The 19,862-nt window shown below is 47.0% G+C and overlaps 2 protein-coding genes across 4 annotated transcripts in view; one reads left to right on the top strand and one right to left on the bottom strand.

The window, feature by feature from the left end:
* Positions 1-810, bottom strand: part of LOC149336691 (E3 ubiquitin-protein ligase makorin-1-like) — a 31,283-nt gene extending 30,473 nt beyond the window's left edge. For 2 of the 3 annotated variants that reach the window (XM_089553045.1, XM_089553046.1), the window contains exon 1: positions 532-810. In XM_089553045.1, the coding sequence (XP_089409171.1) occupies positions 532-566 (35 nt within the window). In that variant the 5' untranslated portion in view covers positions 567-810. The remainder of the gene's footprint in view (positions 1-531) is intronic. The other variant, XM_089553047.1, reaches the window with a different exon arrangement.
* Positions 638-18,674, top strand: LOC149336690 (uncharacterized). The gene is made up of 6 exons (XM_089554211.1): positions 638-839; positions 979-1,109; positions 1,205-1,275; positions 13,303-13,434; positions 17,282-17,372; positions 18,276-18,674. The coding sequence occupies exons 1-6, from the start codon at positions 758-760 to the stop codon at positions 18,594-18,596; spliced, it is 828 nt and encodes a 275-aa protein (XP_089410337.1). The 5' UTR covers positions 638-757; the 3' UTR covers positions 18,597-18,674.
* The last annotated feature ends 1,188 nt before the right edge of the window (positions 18,675-19,862 follow it).

The raw sequence follows: 19,862 nt of genomic DNA, 5'->3' as shown, positions 1-19,862 counted from the left end.
TTGTCGACGAAAGCAGAAGTTTCGCAGCACCGACACAGCCGTCGCCGAGAACAGACCATCCTTCACACGTAGCTGCGCCTTCGATATTTGAGACATCATAGCGACGGCGACTGGAAGCAAAAAAACACACACGTCGGCCTACACTTTTTTTTTCCTTCCGCCTAGTGGCATTAGGACCGTGGTAGAGCCATTCAGCACGAAGTCCACGGATTCGGATTCGAAACGGCGCGAGCACAATTCGGCCCGATAAGCTGGCGGCAAACTGCGCTAGACTACGACATAAAGGCCTCCCGAGAAGCGTTATCGAAGTGCTCAATTCGATTAAGCGGATTATGAAACGCTCTTCTTTTGCCGTAGGTTACGGCGTTCGATGCACAGTCCGCGAGCGCGACGCGTTCCCACGGCAGTCACTGTGGTCGAGCTCACGGCAGCGCTCCGACATGCCTAGGCAGCAACAGCGCTAAGAAGTCGTTTCGAAGCGGGGCAACAGTATTCGAAAGGTAGAAATGGAAAAATAGAATGTTTACTTGCCTACACAAGACACCTTCCGAACCGCCCTCCGCCATCTTGCTTTCCTTAATGGACAATTTTGGTGGGGGCGCTGAGATCTGTGAGTCAGCCGTCGATGCCCGTTGCAAGTTACGCAATCCAAGGTGCGCTTAGGAAAATGAAACGGTCTTTGCGGTCCACCTGAAAATGTGCTCGAAGCTCTTGCGAGTGCCGACGTAGGCTAAATTCAGCGCACCTAAGCGCCCCGATGGTGTTGCCAGCTCACAGTGAATTAATGGAACGGTGGCGATATGCTGACACCTATTTATTGCAATCACGTGATAACCCAGGTGACGAACGCGCTGTTGGCGCCGGTTTCGCTACTGCTTGATTGGTGCTCGTGCACCAGTGTGAAAAGTACGTGGTGCACGCGCTCATGTGCGTGCATAAATGCGTGCGATCGTTCGATTTTCGTCTGCTTCTGTTTAGTTTCTACTTGCGACGTCCGACTACCGTGCATGGCGGTCATGGACGCGGTCCTCCATGATGGCAGTGCCCGGCGTCCGGGTGCAAAAGGGCTCGCTGGGCACCTGGCTGAATTCATTCTGCAGCGATCAAAGGTAGGTTGGACCTCAAACGGTGTTTAAATTAAGCTGTGCTAGCTGTGTCAATGCATCAAAACTCATTTGTACGTGTGTGCTGCCTTTTTTTGCAGGATAGACTCAGTGCATGGGAAACTACAGACTGGCGAAGGCATCAGCCTTGCTACGAACAGTATTCATCACGGTGAGTTACTGATCAACGCTTTTATTAAACGACTTAATTTTCACAAATAGCTTACAATCTGTGCTAGGCAGAACAGGGCACGTCCCGCTGCGAAGGAAAAAAAAGAACAGTGTAATGCTCATGTTTGTTAATTACCCACGACTGCCTCAATGATTCCGAAACTACTGCTGTCAACGCAATCACAGCTCACAGAAAATAATAAGCCGCCTTTATGCGGTATTTCTCTTTGAACCTGCTCTGCCGTTGAACCTTCTCTGCTCTGCCGTTCGAGCCTGCGTTCCCATGGGTATGTGAAGCCAAAGAAACAATTAAGTTGCATGCTCGATCGATGTTATTGTTTATTTTCACCTAACTCGTGTCTCACGTACGCTTGTTTCACACGCATGCACTGGACCCAAACTATAGTTAACTATATACCCAAAGTGCATGAATTGTTTCGCGCTCGCATTTTATCCTAGCCAAGAATTCAGAAAGCGTCATAGTGTGGCATGTGCCCGAAGCCGGTAGTCCGACAGCGCCGTACAACGCCGACCACAGATTCAGATATGTGCGCGTAGATGCATGAAGCCACTTGTTACGCGTTCGCTTTTGGATGATAAGACATTGCTGTTCTGATATTCATTTTGAGAGTTCGTTGTAACAAGATTCCTTGATAGCTTCGCCAAAGGAAATCCCCCCCCCCCCCCCCCGTTCCTTTTTTAGAGAAGTTGCGACATTATGCGTCACGACGTGAGGCGTTTTCTTTTAGATTTTTTTTTTTTTGCAACTCACGCAGCAATTTTGCCATAAATAAAAGGTTCGCGGTTAGGGGTATCTGGTTATCACCGTGGGTGCCATGGTATGCACTTGCGCACAGCGGCGCCACGATATGTTGCGGTGCGAAAGGCCATATGGCTGGCAGAGTACAGATATCTCGAAGTATGAGTAAACGAAGGACAGATACAATGTTTAAAGCACAAAAAGTCACGGTTTTGTCGTTTACAAACAAACATGGATGCCGATGGTGATAAGAGCCCCAAAGCGCTTCCGGTATCAGTGGTGGCATTTGAAAAAGTTTGCGCCTATGCATGCAGACCACGTGTATCGCACTGGTTTTGATAAGGCAGCATAGCATGCGAATCATACGGCGCAGTGTTTGATAAGGCGCCAGTGCAGGTGACGTGCCTGCTTCGATTCTTCTAGGCACTCTTGATAAATTGTTTTTGAGGAAAGTAAATGGCGCAGTATGTCTCACACGTCTCGGTGGACACCTGAACCGCACCATAAGGGAAGGGAGGAAGGTGGGAGTGAAAGAAGAAAGAGAGAAAAGAGTCTGCCCTCATGAAATGAAATTGTTTTTTGAGGAAAGGAAATGGCGCAGAATCTATCTCACATCTGGCTGGACTACGTCTTAAGGTAAGGGAGGAAGGAGGGAGTGAAATGAGGAAGAGGTCGCCCTCTTCAAACAGGACCTGTCTTGGGGCTAAATTGCAATGTTGCAAGAGCAAAAACGTTCAACAAATGTCACAAATGTCGGGATAATGAAGCATAGAGCATTATGGAGTTACAAAAGGTATTAAGTACTGAGAGGTATTTGGAAGGAAATGATTGCCCTGCTTATTTTCGGAAATCCAGTTTAGTGCCTAAGGGCTAGGAATAAATTGGAGGGCTGTTCGTAGATTAGCACTAGGTGCCCATGGGAAAGCCACAAATGTTGTAGTAAAGGGGTACATAGGCTGGGCATCGTTCGAAACATGAGAAGCCCAGAGTAAAATATTATATGAAGACTGCCTGAGGAAAATAGATAATAAGAGGTGGGAGGCTAAGATATTTAAATACTTGTACAGAGAGAGCATTGACTCACTGTCTGAAAAGGACTACCCCAGCAGCACAGGTTAATCAGTCCAATATTGGAAATGTATTGGCAAATGCTGGTTCTACAAAGGATCATAGTGAAACCATCCGTTAACAATACTGGGCCGATTACAGGAAACCAGGACGTAGAAGAACTTTAAACAACACATCAAAAAACGCAAAGGGTAAGAACTGGAATTAAAGAGTATAGACACCTAATTTTGGTGGCATGTTTTCTTCTAGGTAATGATGCGGAAGGCACTACAATGCATGAATCACCATGTGGTATTCGCCTACGACTGCTAAATAATTTATAATCGAATTTTTCGTCATGCTGTTTTGGTTTCACTGATGGCTGTGACTTCATTGATAGGTTATAAGGCACGTGAAGCATGAAGAAACTGTGATATAATCACTGCTTCATCGTTTTAATTCGCTACAATGCTGAAGCCAGCTTTCCTCAAGAGCCGGAATGGCAACGTAAGTAGAAGCACCTATTACATTGCAGTTTTTCATGCATCACGTGACCTATAACCTCTCTTACGTCGCAGCCATCATTCGGCTGTTGAAACCGAAACAGGACGAGAAAGAAATTCGATCATAAATTATTTAGTGGTCGTAGGAGGATACCAGTGGTTATCCATGTATAATAATGCCTTACGCCTTATTACTAAGAAGAAAAAACCTGCCGCGGAGGCTCAATGGTTATGGCACTCGGCTGCTGGGCCAAAAGACGCGGGTTTGATCCCAGCCACGGCGGCTGAATTTCGATGGAAGCCAAATTCTAGAGGCCTGTGTGCTGTGCGATGTCAGTGCACGTTAAAGAACCCCAGGTGGTCGAAATTTCCGGAGCCCTTCACTACGGCGCCCCTCATAGCCCCAGTCGCTTTGGACGTTAAACCCTAATAAACCAATAAACCACACAAAGAAGAAAACATGTTTCCAAAAGTTAGGTGTCTATACTCCTTTAATTAAAAAGGCTGATTTCACTAGTCAGGAAGGAATCATCCATGATGACTCAAGATTCAAAGTGAAGCAAGGATTTTTTAGAATACAAAGCTACAAAAAGAAACTTAACCAAGACGATGACATGTGCAGCGAATGATAAATCTGTAGAAACAATGGAACCTATTTTACAAGCATGTGGCAGTATCCATCCAGATGTCGACGCAGGCACAGTCATAGAGTTTCTTCATTATAATAATTCTATGAGTGTCTCTCATAGCCTGAGTCACTTTGGGACGTTAAACCCCATTAACCACACCAAACCAGTTTCTTACTATTAACTAGAGTGAAAGCTGGCGGCGCTTGCGGTGCTGCACACCATTCCCCGAGGGCACGCTAGGCTTGCCACCTCCATGGTTTGCAAGTAAAACGTGGCTTCGGATGGAAATCTTGTGCCTTGTTGACTGTTCTATGGATTGGATTGTTTAGTTGTTCAGTTTCGGTTTCATTGATGTTTTGCGCGCTTTGTGGTGTTGTAGCTTTATGCAGGCAGTTCATTTTATATCTGAAGGCGCTTAAGTTGAAGTGAGGTGAGCAGAGTGTCTGGTGTCTGCTGGGCTTGAAGTCCATTTTCCCCATTGCTTGGAGCCGTGTTTATGCAGACAGCTTGGTTTGTCCAGTGTGAACCTGAAAGAAGGGAACAAAGTTTTTTGTGAGTTTAAAACTCGACAACCTACTGCTAGCTGTGACCATTTCATGTTGGAGTCTCGGAGAAACTTATCTTTCGGAAGTTGTAAGTGCTTCGACAAGGGCCATCTAAATGTTAACCGTACTTGTCGAGGATTGCATCTGCTTGATTTCGAATTCTGGCAATCGCCGCTCATTGAATGAAGAAGTGACTTCCACTTCGTGAGTTAAATCGCGGAAATACCAGCGTGTTGCACTTGTCAGCATGAGTATACAGCCGTCACTTGTGGTGGGACAGGTTTCCACTTCCTAGTTCATATTTTTCTTTATAAAATCCGCAAAGCGACCGGACATGGCGAGAGACTGCATATTGCACACGCGAACAACTTTCTCATAAAAGGGTGAGCGTTCGGCAAATTTCTAATGGCACGAGCATAGGGCGTGAACTCACGCTAGCAGACCACTCCAATGAAATGTTTCTATTGTTCACAATGCCAGAACAGAAGCTCCTATAGACCAGATTCTTTTACCTTCGCACGCAGGCTGTGGACGCGCGCCTACTCTCGACGCCAGTCGCCATCTGTCGGCGCGCGCGGCCCGAGGGACTGCGGGTCGCGCCGGCGCCGCGCATAGAACGCATGTTTACGTGTTCGCTTCTGCCGTTTTGTGCTCCATCAGCTAACGTATGAGGGTGTGTGCTGTGCGTCACTACACACATTTGCCCTCTTCCAGACAGTGCTGCGGTTATCTTGTGCGCAGTTACTCGTTAACGTGACATCCGAGGGTAGTCGACCAGGTAGTGTACGGACTGGAAACCGGCACTTCGAAGCAGATTTCTGCGCTGTCGTGTCGTTTGTTGTCGCCTTTTACGTGCGATATCATCTATGATAATATTATGCATTAGAATGTAGACTCAGTGGAGTAGTAACTGGATAGGCGAGCTGCAGACTGAAGGTTGTCCCGACGGAGCGCGTGTTTTCGATCACCAGTACGTGTTCAGCATCCTTGCGCTGAGCTTGCTCTTGTTCCCATTCAGAACATTTCATGCACAGGATTGTAAGCACGACCGCTACCGATTTCAGCTGCTTTTTCCGCACACATGTCAGAGGTATCTGGGGGGTAAAGGTCTATCTATAGTATCTTTCTGCTGTTGGTATCTACCTTAGCTTGGTTTGGTTTATTAAGGTTTTACGTTCCAAAGCGACTCAGGCTATGAGGGACGCCGTAGTGAAGGGCTCCGGAAATTTCGACCACCTGGGGTTCTTTAACGTGCACTGACATCACACAGTACACGGGCCTCTAGAATTTCGCCTCCTTCGAAATTCGGCCGCCGCGGCCGGGATCGAACCCGCGTCTTTTGGGCCAGAGCAGAGAGCCGTAACCACTGAGCCACCGCAGAGGTGCGGTATCTACATTATTCATAGGAAAATATGCGCGATTTCATTAGATTTTCCACACTTAGCCAAATGCCTACGCAACGCTCTCACACGCGGCGAGAGCTCCTGAATAACATAACGCGACTTCGGACCTCAGAATTAGTGAAAACTGGATTAGCTGCTCATATCTATTCAAGCTTTTATAAATTAAGCGAAAGTACGTTTTTATGCACAAGGTTGCATAAACCATGACAAAATTTGTTTTCTGTTGGCGCTGCGACTCAGTTGAGCTCACAGCGGTAATTTGTTGATAAACTGGCGCGGCGACAAGAAAGCCGTTTGTGGAAGGGGGGGAGGGGGGGGGGGGCTTTATGGCCGGCAGGAAGGAATAAGAGTGCATGGGAATTGGAACTGCATACTAGCTGCACACCTAATTCTTGATATTGAATAAAAAGTTTCTTTGCGGTGGACCACCAAGACGGAATTCGATTAAGCACGAGCGCGTTCTAAGCGCCGGCATAGTCCTTCAATGCTTTTTCTGGTCACGAAACTCCTCCGTAACTCTATGGGAGAGGTTCATATACCGCCCGCGCCTGCCGCGGCGCGGCGCCACGGGGCACTGAAGGGCATCATTCGGTGAGCTCAGCGCTGTCGCGACCGGTCAGAAAGCGTCGCCGCTCGTTATCAGAGTGCGAATTTCACCGCCTGCTGCTGTGTTGTGTGTTGACATAATATAAGTCGTGTGCGTGACACCATGCCGAACACTTGTTGCGCACCAGGGTGCCGGTCCGGCTACAAAGGCGTGACAGAGAAGCTCTCGTTATTTCGCTTCCCTGCTGACAAGGGGCTGTCGGAAAAGTGGAAGCGTGCTATTCCTCGGGAAGAGACTGGTGACTTCAGTTTTGATTCGAAATATGTGCGTGTTTGCGAAAAGCACTTTCACGTTGCGGACATCATTCGTGTAGAGGAATTCGCTGTGAATGGCTGTGTAAAACGCCATCTTTCGTATTGATAACTACGTTCATTATAGACCATAACAGAGAATGTCATCAGAACATACATGCACTCTGTTAAAAAGTTCAGGGGGCACTTTGACTCTAAAGTGGGTAGAGGCGGAAGCGTTTTCCGCACCACCTTCGCTGTTTCTGTGGCACTGGTGGCATCACATATAATTACTAAGTGATGGCAAATCACTAATTAATTGTTAATTACTGATTAATGTCTGAATACTAATTAACTGCTAATTAATGACGCTCAAGCTTCGGCTTTAGGAGTGGAACGCGACAGCGCGTTGTAGCGCTGCCAGAGAGTCCACAGAACGCCACCACCCGTTCGGCGCGATGCCTTGCCCATTGAACGCAACGCTTTTTGAGGAAAGGAAATGGCGCAGTAATTCTCTGTCATCTCGGTGGACACCACCCGTTCAGCGCGATGCAAGGTTTTTTGAGGAAAGGAAATGGCGCAGTAATTCTCTGCCATCTCGGTGGACACCCGAACCGCGCCGTAATGGAAGGGAGGAACATAATGGAAGGGAGGAACGCCACCACCCATTCGGCGCGATGCCTTGCCCTTTGAACGCAGCGCTTCTCCCCCGGATCACGTATGACAACGAAGTGTAACGTGGCATTTATGTGCTTTTTGCACGCCTTATTAGAAATCGGAAATTATAATTCCGTGCATTATCAAACCCACAGCTCCACTGATATCTTGATAAACATTGAGAAGGCACTGGCAGCAGTTATTTTTTGTCTCGTTTGGAGACCAACCGGTGCTTGCATGCCGGTCGCGTAGGAGGGCTTAGAGAGTCTCGTTAAATCTCGTTAAGTCACGTAAGGTGCCCGGATGTTCTCGTTTCAGAGCCCGGATGACTGGAATTCAGTGCCCGGATGAGTGGATTTCAGTGCCCGGATGACGGGAATTCAGTGCCCGGATGACGGGAATTCAGTGCCCGGATGACGGGAATTCAGTGCCCGGATGAGTGGATTTCAGTGCCCGGATGAGTGGATTTCAGTGCCCGGATGATGGCTCTAGGTCTCAGCGTGACGTCACCACACTGCCGACAACGGGGGCTAAAAGCATTTCATGCTTAATACAGACGAGTTAAACGTAAGGGTTCGAAGTATAAGACATCAGAATAATGCCTACAGAACTAGTGACAACTACAATAAGGACTTGAAGACGTTAGCTCGTAAAACAATTGAAAGTGAGGTATGTAGGGAGGGGAAAAAAGGAGAGGTTAATATAGAGGGGAAACGAGTGCTTATCTGCAGGGATGGCAATCTCCTATTCGAAGGAGGGTAGGTCGTTGCGGGGCTGATTCAGTGGCGAGGACGTTGGAGGACCAGAGCCTGATGTTGGCTTATCATGGGGCCTCGGGGTAACGAGGGTTGACGTGGTAGGTTCTGATCGTAGTCCCGATCGCTAGCCGATCACGTCCTTGCCTGATGCACGCTCCCGTCTGCACGCATCGACTAGCCCAAATGCTCTGTCCGGCCCTGCGCTTACACTGCCGCCGTATCTTTTACCCTCACGTGCACCGTCCACAAAATTACTTTCACACCGCCTTATAAGCCGCATTCGGTCATTCCCCGCGTGACTGCGTCCTTGGCATTTAGGAGACGCAAGCGCTGAAGGACGCGGTGAGGCCGTCCACCCATTCCGACGACCGGCGCCAGAAAAACAGAGGGGATACCGCGGGGGTCCCGAATTTAGTGACAGGAGCATATATTTTTAAGGCTGCAGTTCTCATGTTTCTCCTAATGACAAGGCTCCTAATGACAAGCTGACAACAGTGTCAGCTGTAATCGGTTCAAGAAGAATTAAGTTAAAAAAAATTGTCGTGAATTAAGAAACAAATGCGCTGAAACTCATTGGCTCGCATGTTTGCAACGACCACGAATGCTGATTTAGTGATTTAGATACACGACAGCCAAAAATGACAGAGCCCTTTCATACGCGTAAGCTGAATTAAAGCAAAAATCACACGATGAAACTTAGCGCGCGTTCCTTATGTGTCACATATATGCAGCCGTGAGCACGGGGTCTTTCGTTGATCAAGCCATCACGGCCATGCTTGCTACTCTTAAAACTGCGACAAAAAGGAATAAGAAGCCCGTTGAGCAAGCCATCATATGCTTACTTTCGAGCCCGGACGGGCATCGCGCGGCCCCAGTTCTCACAAGAAAGCTGCCTTATAAATTCAAAAGCACCGACTATGTATACGCGTCTTGAAAGCGGACTCACGCTTGAGCTGTCAGACCAGAGTTGGGAGGTGTTCAATGGGGACTGCGGTCATGTTTCTGCTCGTATTTCGCCAACTGCAAGCTAGCGGTTACGCGCTGCAAGATTTGAGATCGAAAACAGCGATGCGAAGGCAGGAGACAAGCAACTGTCTTTGTAGCGCGTATCGCTTTCTTCTGGCAATATCGTTAGCTTTTTATCGCGTCTACAGGGCGTTAGTGTGCTGCATCACGTTCAAAAATGTAACAGGGCCATTTTGAGAATAAACAAGAAGCTGCGCAGTTCTACACAAATCGTCTGCTTCAGAGAAGTATCTGTATGTCGCTACGTCATCATTTCCTTCCCATTTCCTCCCTGATTAAAGTTCGTCATATTCTCGTTAGACTAGATTGGAAGGAAAGCTAAACCGACTGTCGCTGAAATTTTCGAGTAATCGGGTGAAAATACCTCGCGTGATGCAAAGCCGGCTGGGGCGGGCAGGCGACTGCGCCGCTGCTCGGTGCCCTCCAGTGCCCAGCGGCGCCTCTAGCGGCCAGCGCCGACCCTATATGAAACTGAGGCGGGAGTTTCGTGACCAGAAAAAAGCATTGAAGGACTATGGCGCCGGCTCAATTAACCTGAATGTCAAACTAAATGTCATTAAAACGCGTCAATGTTATCGCTTTGATAACGTAAATACTTCCTGCAACACAGCCACGCAGCGGAAGTATGCTCGACAATGTTTTTTTAGCGCCCGAAGCGCGGCTATATGCAGGCGCGGCCGCAGAACTGCCGCAGCCCCGCAGTCCCCAAAGAAACGCCCGCACCGCGGCGCGCCAGTCGGTGCAAAATGGCCGCGCCCAGGAGAGGCTCAAAAATCTGGTCTATAGTGAAGCTCCGCCCACATAGTGGACCGCCACACAAAATTCCTCCAGAAAAAGGTAGTCGATTAAAATTTTTCGTGTTACTCAAACAAGAAGCAACCACCAGACAAAAGGACAAAAGTACAATTAGGTCAAGTATTTTTATGGCTCCGGCTTGTTTGACACAGTCAATCAATAAACAGCTTATTCCATTAATTGTTGTGAAGCCGCGGGCCATGGCCCATTGTTACCACCTGCTGTTTGAGTGGTGTCCTACTATAGTCAAATACAACTTAAGTCTGCAGTGAAGCTCCGTCTGCATTCAGAGCATAGTTTCTAATTATTACCTAGAGGGAAAGCTGGTGCCACCGTCTATGCGAGTCTCTTAAGGGCTCTTCATCCACCGTGGAACTGCCGGGAAGACAGCGTATCATACTTAGCCCTAAAACATGACTGCGATTGCAGAAACACAAATTTTCGTAATTTATATGTTGCAAGAAAGAGTTGTTCTACAATCAGTATGTCCTGTAGTAAAATATGCTTCCTGTACATTGCAATAAATGAGCAGAAATGCTGATTGGCCTAAACGAGCACCGAATTTGTCCATGGCGAGAGGGCTTTCTCTTCATGCCGCCAACTATAGCTAACCGTGGAAAATAAATGTTTAACGCACTTTCCAGTGCGTTAAACACGAAACCGATTACATTCCACTTTCACCATCAACACAGGTTTTTTGCACTGCACGCACTGATAAGCACCAACGTCGCATTTTCACAGCACAAACGTAGCCACAAAGATGTATCGTCCAAAATGAAAGCGCAGATATACCATACAAGACGCTTCATGCTAAGCCTTTTTGTACTTTGCAAATGCCACTGGTGCGCTCATCGACGTTGCCACATTGGTCGCTGCTGCCATGCACTGCGAAGAATTGTTCTGAGGCTCGACATACCGATCGATTTCGTTGGATTGAAGCTAGTCAGCAGGTGCCCAGGCCCACCGCGAAGAGATCCGTTAGGAGAAGTGCCTCTTGCAGGGGCGCGTCGCTCGACATATCAAATGACTGGCGAACCACGACCATTTTAAAACCACAAAATCCTTTAAATAGGACATCGTTAGCATGCGTGGCGTTTGATACAATGACACCAATAAGACGTCTGATCAAAACCCATGTTTTGGTATTTCCCTTCTGAAGCGTAGACTCACGAGCAGCCTTGCCTAGAGCGGTGTGCTGCGGAACAAAGAAAGTGAAATACATATTAAATGCAGCTGAAATGAAAGTGAAATGCAGCTGCTCCCATAGGGGCACGATGCTAGGGCTTTCATCGCTCGCATGTCTGTGTCGCTTCGCTTAAGGGGGGACATGGGTCTTAAATCATTTTTTTTTATTTACAGACCAAATGCAATGAAACTGAACAGACTTATTCAGTTTCGTCTGCTGATTTCAAATATGCAATTTGTTTATTTCTAGGCCAATTAGTTCCTGAGATATTAATATATATCATGCCATTGTCTGCTCAAACAATAGAAAAAAAATGGGCCACCAGAAATTTAATTTTAATGTGTGGGTAGATACTACAATGTGTGAGGAATGCAACGCTGGAAGCAGTTTTCAGTTTTTTGTCCGTGTGGACAAATGGGCTCAAAGTTAGTTTCATGTGTGTCATGTGTTTTCTGGCACTGAATGTCTGGTTAACTCACTTGAAAACTAACTATTAAGCCCATTTGACGACACGGACAAAAAACTGAAAACTGCTTCCAGCGTTGCATTCCTCACACATTGTAGTATCTGCCCACACATTAAAATTAAATTTCTGGTGGCCCATTTTTTTTCTATTGTTTGAGCAGACAATGGCATGATATATATTAATATCGCATGAACTAATTGGCCTAGAAATAAACAATTTGCATATTTGAAATCAGCAGAAAAAACTGAATAAGTCTGTGCAGTTTCATTGTATTTGGTCTGTAAATAAAAGAAAATGTTCTAAGACCCATGTCCCCCCTTAAGTGAAAGCAGTGTCACTGAAGTAGAGTTGAAATCTGAGTCGGTTGGTATATATATTCATGAAAAATTTTTCGTGTCACTGAAATCAGGTACATGCTTAGAAATTTTGATTCACTTGCTTCGTAGAGCTCGAGCGCCCTATAGATAGGCTTGCTATCGTCTGTGCTTTTCGTCCTTGGGCTCAAAATAAGCGGGGTCATGAATTACAGGGGTTAAAATGGGTTTAAAATCATCAGTTAACTAAAACACCCCTCAGAAATAAACACGAGATGTCTGCTAATTTTCGTTCGATATCTTTAGCTTTGTACACCACAAAGATACATTGTTTAGAAGAGTATTGTGGGCTAGAAAAAGAAATATGCTCGGAGTGGAAGAACCAGGTTAAACAAGGCTTTAGCCAATGAATCAGTGCTTTAAGAAGTGGCTGCTAAGTGTCATACCACTGCTTCGGAGCTATATGACTGTGTGACGTAAGAAAGGAAAGGACAACGCACTTTTCTAATTGTGCCATTGTCAAGAATAACCCCGAGACCGTATTTTGTAGTGTTTCCACTTCGTTTTTCATTGTTCTATTTGGTCCTGTGCCATTTCTCGCTGCTGGTGGTGACATAACCGTGGGGATGACGTCATGCTGACGTCGCGGCAAAAGCGCCCGTGATGTCACCTGCTTGCATAAAAACCGCCCCACGCCCATGCCGCATTGGCGAATAGGCACCGACACAAAAGAATGAGCGACAACGATATGCCTGATGAGCTTTATAGGCGCTAGTCCCGACTCGGGAAAGAAGCTGGGTCGGGTGACCAACTGGCGGAGCATGGTCTCTGTCACTTGGTCGGACTCGACGCAATGGCAGCGTACAGTTTGGCTAGTGGCGTCGCAGCGACCAGACCGGCCTTGCCTGTGATTGGTCGTTCACTACTCCACCTACTGTTGCTTTCAGTCACGACTGACACCCAGGCCAAGTGAAATGAGGTTAATTGTTGCAAAAAAGAAAAATTATGCATCTCGTATTTCGCTCTGAGTGAAACAGTCCGATGTGGTGCCATATCAGCCCGAGCCACGACAGTCATTGCGGACGTGTATCTGCGCTCGCAGCTTGAAGACCTTCTTCCGGGACAAGATGCCATCTCGAGGCTCCAGAGGGAGATTTGCATGCCAACCAACAACGTGCCGTGCTGCATTCGCCCACGGTATGACCTCGTCTTCCAGGATGGCCTCCGTACACGAGTCGACTTTGCACAGTGCAAACGCCGACGCTTTCTCGAGCCGTGGTTGGGATCCGGAGTCGAAACGCGCTGCAATTGAATTTGTAACTGGTACCAACAATTCGGCATCGGTCGACGCTCCTCACAAATGACTAGGGGCATTGTGGCCACACGTTCGATTGTTTTTTTTTTATGTTTCGCTTTCTCGTAGTCCCTTCCCCTTGCTGACTGTCTTCATCCATTCCCTCATGGCGATGTCTAGATGATGCCCACTCGGGGTGAGCCGCCGCGTTTTTCTTAACACATAACCTCAGCCCACCTCCCTCGTAATAATGATTAATTTTTGACATTGATTTATTTCGGCGGTCACCGTTTAACGCAAGAGACATGCTTAGCTTATTTCCGCGACCCTTGCACCCTCGTCGAAGGTTCTGAGCCATCAGAGGGAGGGTAGAGCGCGGAGAGTAGGCTGTGCGCTGTGCTCTGCGGCGTCACCATGGATGGTAGTGCCAGCAATGTTCGCGGAGATTAACGATGCTTCAGCAACAGTCAAAATGTGTTTTATGATGACATTTTTGCCCTTCGAAGCTGTGCTGTCTATTTAATGGGAATAGTGGCCATATGGGCCAGATCCTGGGGATATGAACGAATAGTTTTTGCCACACCAGTACGGCCAGCATTTGATACGCGTAAGAGCGGTACGCCGTATAAAGGCGTTACCATAATGTTTGCCAGCAAGGTTAGAGGCAATGTGTAATCAGAGTGCATCGGAGCGCGGCCCTCGTTTTATGCTCTATGTTAACTCGATGGGAGTAATGCGCCTCATCTTGCCTCCACTCACTTTCCTTTTCCGCTGCCCATGAAATTTCTCAATTCGCCACTGTCGCGCAGCTGCCACAGGCAGGCGATGCACGACCCTCCCGCTTCATGATGACTGCCGTTGGGAAGAAAGGCTGGTTTACTCCCTAAAGCAGTTCGGGCTTAGTTGCCACCCGGAAAGCGATTTCCCTTTTCCATGTCTGGGTGTACGCCAGACGCCACACGCACTGCTTGCTCCGCAGGGTGTGCTGAGCGGTTGAAACGATGACGGCGCCAGCTACATTTATTCTCTTGGGTAATAACGTAGAGCAACATAAAAACGATCACAGGTGAGACAGGCAGGAAGTAGTGCTAGTGACAACGGATAGCCCAGCAAAAAATTTTTACTTCAGTACTTCTGGGGTCCCCCTTCCCTGATTCGTAATGGAGGATCCTAAAAGTACTGAAGGAAGGTTTTCTTTGCTGGGCTATCAGTTGTCACTCACCAGGGAGTTAGAGAAAAGGAGCAGGATCATTCGGTCACCCGAGGTCTCACTTACCGGTCGACCCCTGGAGCCTCCCAAGTCACCGAAACTATAAACAGCAGAGTGGTTATGCGCGCATGTCAGGAAATCATACTGTATTGCAGGCCCTAATCGGCAAATTTATCCGCCAACAGACAGAATGCTCAATAAGAAAGAGGAGATTATGCGGAGAAAATTGCAGACGGGAGTTTTTCCCGTCTACAGCTGTGGCATCCTGTAGTCTACAGGTCAAAGTGCAAATTTTGCGACAAGGCAGAAACTCTGGTCCACATGAGGTGGGCATGTCCGACTAAGTACGATAGCTCGCGCACTTTAGAATCCTGTGAGGCTTTGCTCTGCATCCCGGACCCTAACGTCCAGCAGGACATCATCGATAAGCCCTTGCTGCTGCTTTGTCCCGAGTGATTCCAGCTGACGGCTAGGGGTGACGGGGGAAATGGACTTCTTTCCTGGCGTTCACTGACTGGCGCTTCAATAAGGTTGCCTCTCTTTCTCTCTCAGTACCTGTATTCGTACTGTTGCTATTGTTTACACGCAGCTTCTCCCAGAGGCGGCACAATGAAGGACTGCTGGCAGATAGCCAGTGAAAGTCGGGCGAATCGTCACGTAGTTTTGTGCACAGCTCAGTCGGTGGAGCACGCGAATGCGGTGGAAAGTTTGTCTTGAGACTGTAGTTTTCTACATTCTTGTCTTGGAATTAGACATGTGAGAAGGGAGTTTAATGGGGCAAAAAAGTTTGAGAACCTCTTGTCTAGTCTTCTCTGTTTACTCTGGTTTGATCGGCAAAGTATCCTCCTACTCCATCAAGTCCAAACGACACCTTTCTAGTAACTCTTCTAACAGGAGGCGCGTATGTCAGTCACATTGGAGCTACTAACTCGACTCTCGTGTAGGAAGACTGCCGGTGTAATTTTTGTTCCTCAGAGTAGTCGCCAAATAATTACCTCATGACGCTATTACACGTATTTTTCTTTTGAAAACAATACACGTTCAGTCGGTTGCACCAGTTCTGGCGATGCATGCAACAAACGCCCCTTTATAGCGGGTGTTTCACCTAAGACTTTAGACAATTTTAAAAATACGTTTTTTGAGTTAGAAGGCCCCTTTTTTCGGCTTAGTATTGTCAGCAGTGTAGTACGCCAGTATGCAGATAAGACGTGCTAACGAGCAGGCTGGTGAACTCACATCCCCAGTCGTGTAGTGCTCCACAAATATGCACAAACACACGTATATGTATATATACGTGCGTCACGTAATTTTGTGCACAGCTCAGTCGGTGGAGTGCACGAATGCGGTGAAAAGTTTGTCTTGAGGCTGTAGTTTTCTACGTTCTTGTCTTAGAGTTAGATATATATATATATATATATAAGGAATAAGAAAATCTTCAAGGCAACTGACTAAATATATAATAAGTTGGGGAAGTCACATTGAAAAACTTAACAGATTTATTCAACATTTCGACCAGGGACTGGTCTTTTTCAAGACCAGTCCCTGGTCGAAACGTTGAATAAATCTGTTAAGTTTTTCAATGTAACTTCCCCAACTTATTATATATATATATATATATATATATATATGTATGCAGATAAGACGTGCTAACGAGCAGGCTGGTGAACTCACATCTCCAGTCGTGTGGCGCTCCACACATACGCACAATCACACCGCCTTATACAACCATCGAATGAAGATAATGAAACAGTATTGCACACGAAGCTATAGCACGAAGTGACCAAGAGTTCATAACTTTTCCATCTTTAGCGCGATCTCACATTAACCCTTATATAGTCCTACACAGTGGTGTCCAGATCTGCGCAGGTTGTGGCCTGCTGATCAGCGAAGTTATGTCTATTGTTACTATTAATATTTATTTATTTTATGTGTAGTAGAAGTAATCAAGTTCACATGCGACGTTCTGTTAGTTGAAGACCTTGATTCATTCATAAACAACAGAAATAAAGCACTAATTAAGCGTCCTTTTTTCTGAGCGCACATACGAATCTGCTGAAGTAGGTATGCCTGAAATAGTATATTTCACCACTAGCACTTTTTTCTATGAAAGAAAATGACTGAGCAGGGTACGAGAGTCTTAACAGGTGCTGCATGCATTCTTAAATGTATAATGTGATAAGGTTCTGTTCACACGACGCATGTCGAACTTATTTCATTTAGTTAGGCATAGACGCGGCTGCCATGAGACTATTCAATGTAAATTCAACAGAAATTACTCAACAATTAATGTGTTGACTACTTTGAGCAGAAATTTTTAGCAGATGTTGAGTAGGCTCAACATACAATAGGTTAATGTTGGTTTATAGTTGATTCATCAAGAGCTCAACAAGGCGTCGACTGAAGCTCAAAATTCATTTTTGTAAGGGGTGTTAACAGTTTTTCTCGCACCTAAGGTGGAAGCCACGTCAGGAGCATGGTTCCGCTGATAAATTAGGCGCAGCTCATTTCACGTTTCACAGAACGCGGCTTGTCAAAAGTTGTTATTTTTCAAAAATGCCGTGGCTGCTTTTATTACAGCACGGAAGACGCCGAAGCGGTGGCTGTGTCAAGGCCCCAGTGCGACCGCTTCCGAAACTGGCGGAGTGTTCGACAGTACTGGAGGGCCAACGTAAGCAACTCTCTCTGACCCTGCTCGTGAGGAGAGCACTGGCACGCGGAGAAACGCTCAGCTGCAGCACGCCCACTCATAACAATAAGAAAAAAGAAACTCGTCAGCCGGTCATCGCAACGCGCGGCACTTGCGGGAGATAAAAAATTCAATTTCAGCTGACGATATTATGAGGGCAAGCAGTTAACATTTTTCTTTTGCGCACCAGTGCCACGATCCGTCATGAGTGGTGTATCCCTGCACTGCTCAAAACATGTTCCAAGGGATTTGCGCGACGTGTTTACGTTAGGCAAATCCCTCTCAGATCCATCGCCCCGTTAATTTGCTAAACGCGCAGAAACCTCTCTTCTGTGTGCTTTAAGACTAAAAAGCGTCTCAATGAGCGGGTATCAATTTTCTCGCAAATCTTCTAGCATAGACACTTCACAATAAAGAAAAACGAGAAAAAAAAGCTTGACTAGGTTTGATACAGGAGGAAACTGGCCATGCAAAAAAAAAGCTGGTCAGCTCTTTTGCAGTAAGGAAGTGAAGGAAGCAAATACATAAAAGAAAGACCATTTACGTGACATTTTCAAGCAAAGGAAGAATGAGAGACATGTGCCTAGCGACCATTTTAAAGTATGAAAAATAAAGTTATAACGGGTAAAGCCTCCAAGTTTTCTGCTGTTTTGCTCGAGGAGGTCCTGCCCTCCGCAGTCTCAGAACGAAGCCTCAGAAAGTATCCGAAAGTGGTGTCGACCAGGGCATGCAATTGCCTTTGTGTAAATAATTCAAGCGTAAGTTTCTGTTCCTGGCTGCTCATGCCTGCAATGTACAACCGTGCGACCTCCAGTGTACCATTGCCATTCACGAAAGAGTTCAGAGCGCGTATCTCACAAGCAAATTGACGTTTACACTGTGCAGTACGGCTATTGTCTGCCCGCCACCGACGAAGGGATGCTCTCCGTGCAACTGCGGTCCCGGAGAAGCCACCGCACGCGCACAGTACCCATCGTGTGCGTGCGGCGCCGGCAGTGGTCGGTCATCGAAGGAATCGACACCAGCAATGTCGTGGCCGACTTCGTGAGGACTGTCGGGAGCCTCGTAGACCAGGCTTTTAATGGTCTTATCGGACAGGTGAGGGCCCAGCTCGTCAACCAGTCCCAAGAGCAGTTGCTGCTACTCACGGTTGGGGACTCCCAAGTGAGTGCAGGATTGCGTGTGGCGGCTACAGCACCGTCGTAAAGGACAGTGTGAACACTTAATTAGGTTCACTGCTCACTGGTGTTTCAAGCGGACGGTACACTTATTGTCCCCAGCAAATCATATATGACTGAATTCTAAAGGCTCAATTGAAAAAAAAAAAGACGGCGGTAAGTGGTCGGGACCATAAACGGACATACGCTTATTATGAGACATACAAGCGCTGCTCCCAACCGTATTCTGGAAAGCGTTAAACCATTTCTTTATTTTTTTCCGCAGCAGACGGGCGTCATTAGTTGGCATGCCTCAGTTGCCTAGGGTTAGCGTGTCTGACTAGGGATCCAAGGGGCACGGGTCCGATTCTTACCTCACCTCATTTTCTTTTCAGTGCACTTAATTTGGATTCTTGCATGCCATAGTGACGTTTGAGTCGTCTTGCGACCTGACCGTCACAATTTATGTGATGTTTTAATCACTTCTCAAATCGCTGCTCCATGTGTGACCTCACCACCTTTTCGATCAATCTGCATTTTCTCCGGCACCGCTGAGTTCTCCGCTGAACAGGAGCCTGTTGTCATTGCCGTTATCATGAATTTGGGACAGCGCCTACAGCTAGTGCCGCTAAGCATTGCGGCCTATAGCCGTCCGATGGGCAGAGTCGGTTTTTTTGGCATGAATAATCGTACAGATAACGGACATGGTTTCTCGCCAGGATTTATGTTACAGATGACCTCCCGCACACATCCAAGGCAACGGCATCTCGCTGCCTCACCTAACGTTTGACCTAAAACCATTCAGATTTTAAGTAACGGGTGTAATGGAAAGGATACCAATTTAGAGCCCTTTTTGGGTGACAAAAACACGGTCTTTGTAGAATTCACAGCCCCAATGGCTCTCTTCCAGCAGCTTCAGATTAAACAGAGGCTGTGGTTTCCAATATCCTTTGCTGTGTTTGTCGAAACAAACAGGAAAATTGTCCAAAATTTACAATCTCACAACTCGGTCGCCCCATCTCACGCTGAAGCGCTGTACGCCAATGTGTCCACGTGCAAATAGACGCGGCATAGCCGAATGACCTAACGCTACACAGTGCAGACAAAGAGGATCATAGATTAGACCTTCGCTACTGCGCGGTGCTTTTATTTCTCCGGGAAAAAAAAAAATACAGCCATTAGTTATTGCCATATGTGCCACGTTGGGGCAAAACAAGCGAACGAGACCTCTGTCCCAAATTCCTGGTAACGAACAGCAATCGGCAGGCAAATATTTAATAAATTTTTTTGTACAGAACTACTCTATCACACAAAC

The sequence above is a fragment of the Amblyomma mixtum genome, chromosome 7 (genome assembly GCF_055824585.1).
Source record: "Amblyomma mixtum isolate Tamu chromosome 7, ASM5582458v1, whole genome shotgun sequence".
Classification (NCBI taxonomy): domain Eukaryota; kingdom Metazoa; phylum Arthropoda; class Arachnida; order Ixodida; family Ixodidae; genus Amblyomma; species Amblyomma mixtum.
Note: the sequence above shows the minus strand (reverse complement) of the source record. Positions and strands in the feature narration are given on the sequence as shown.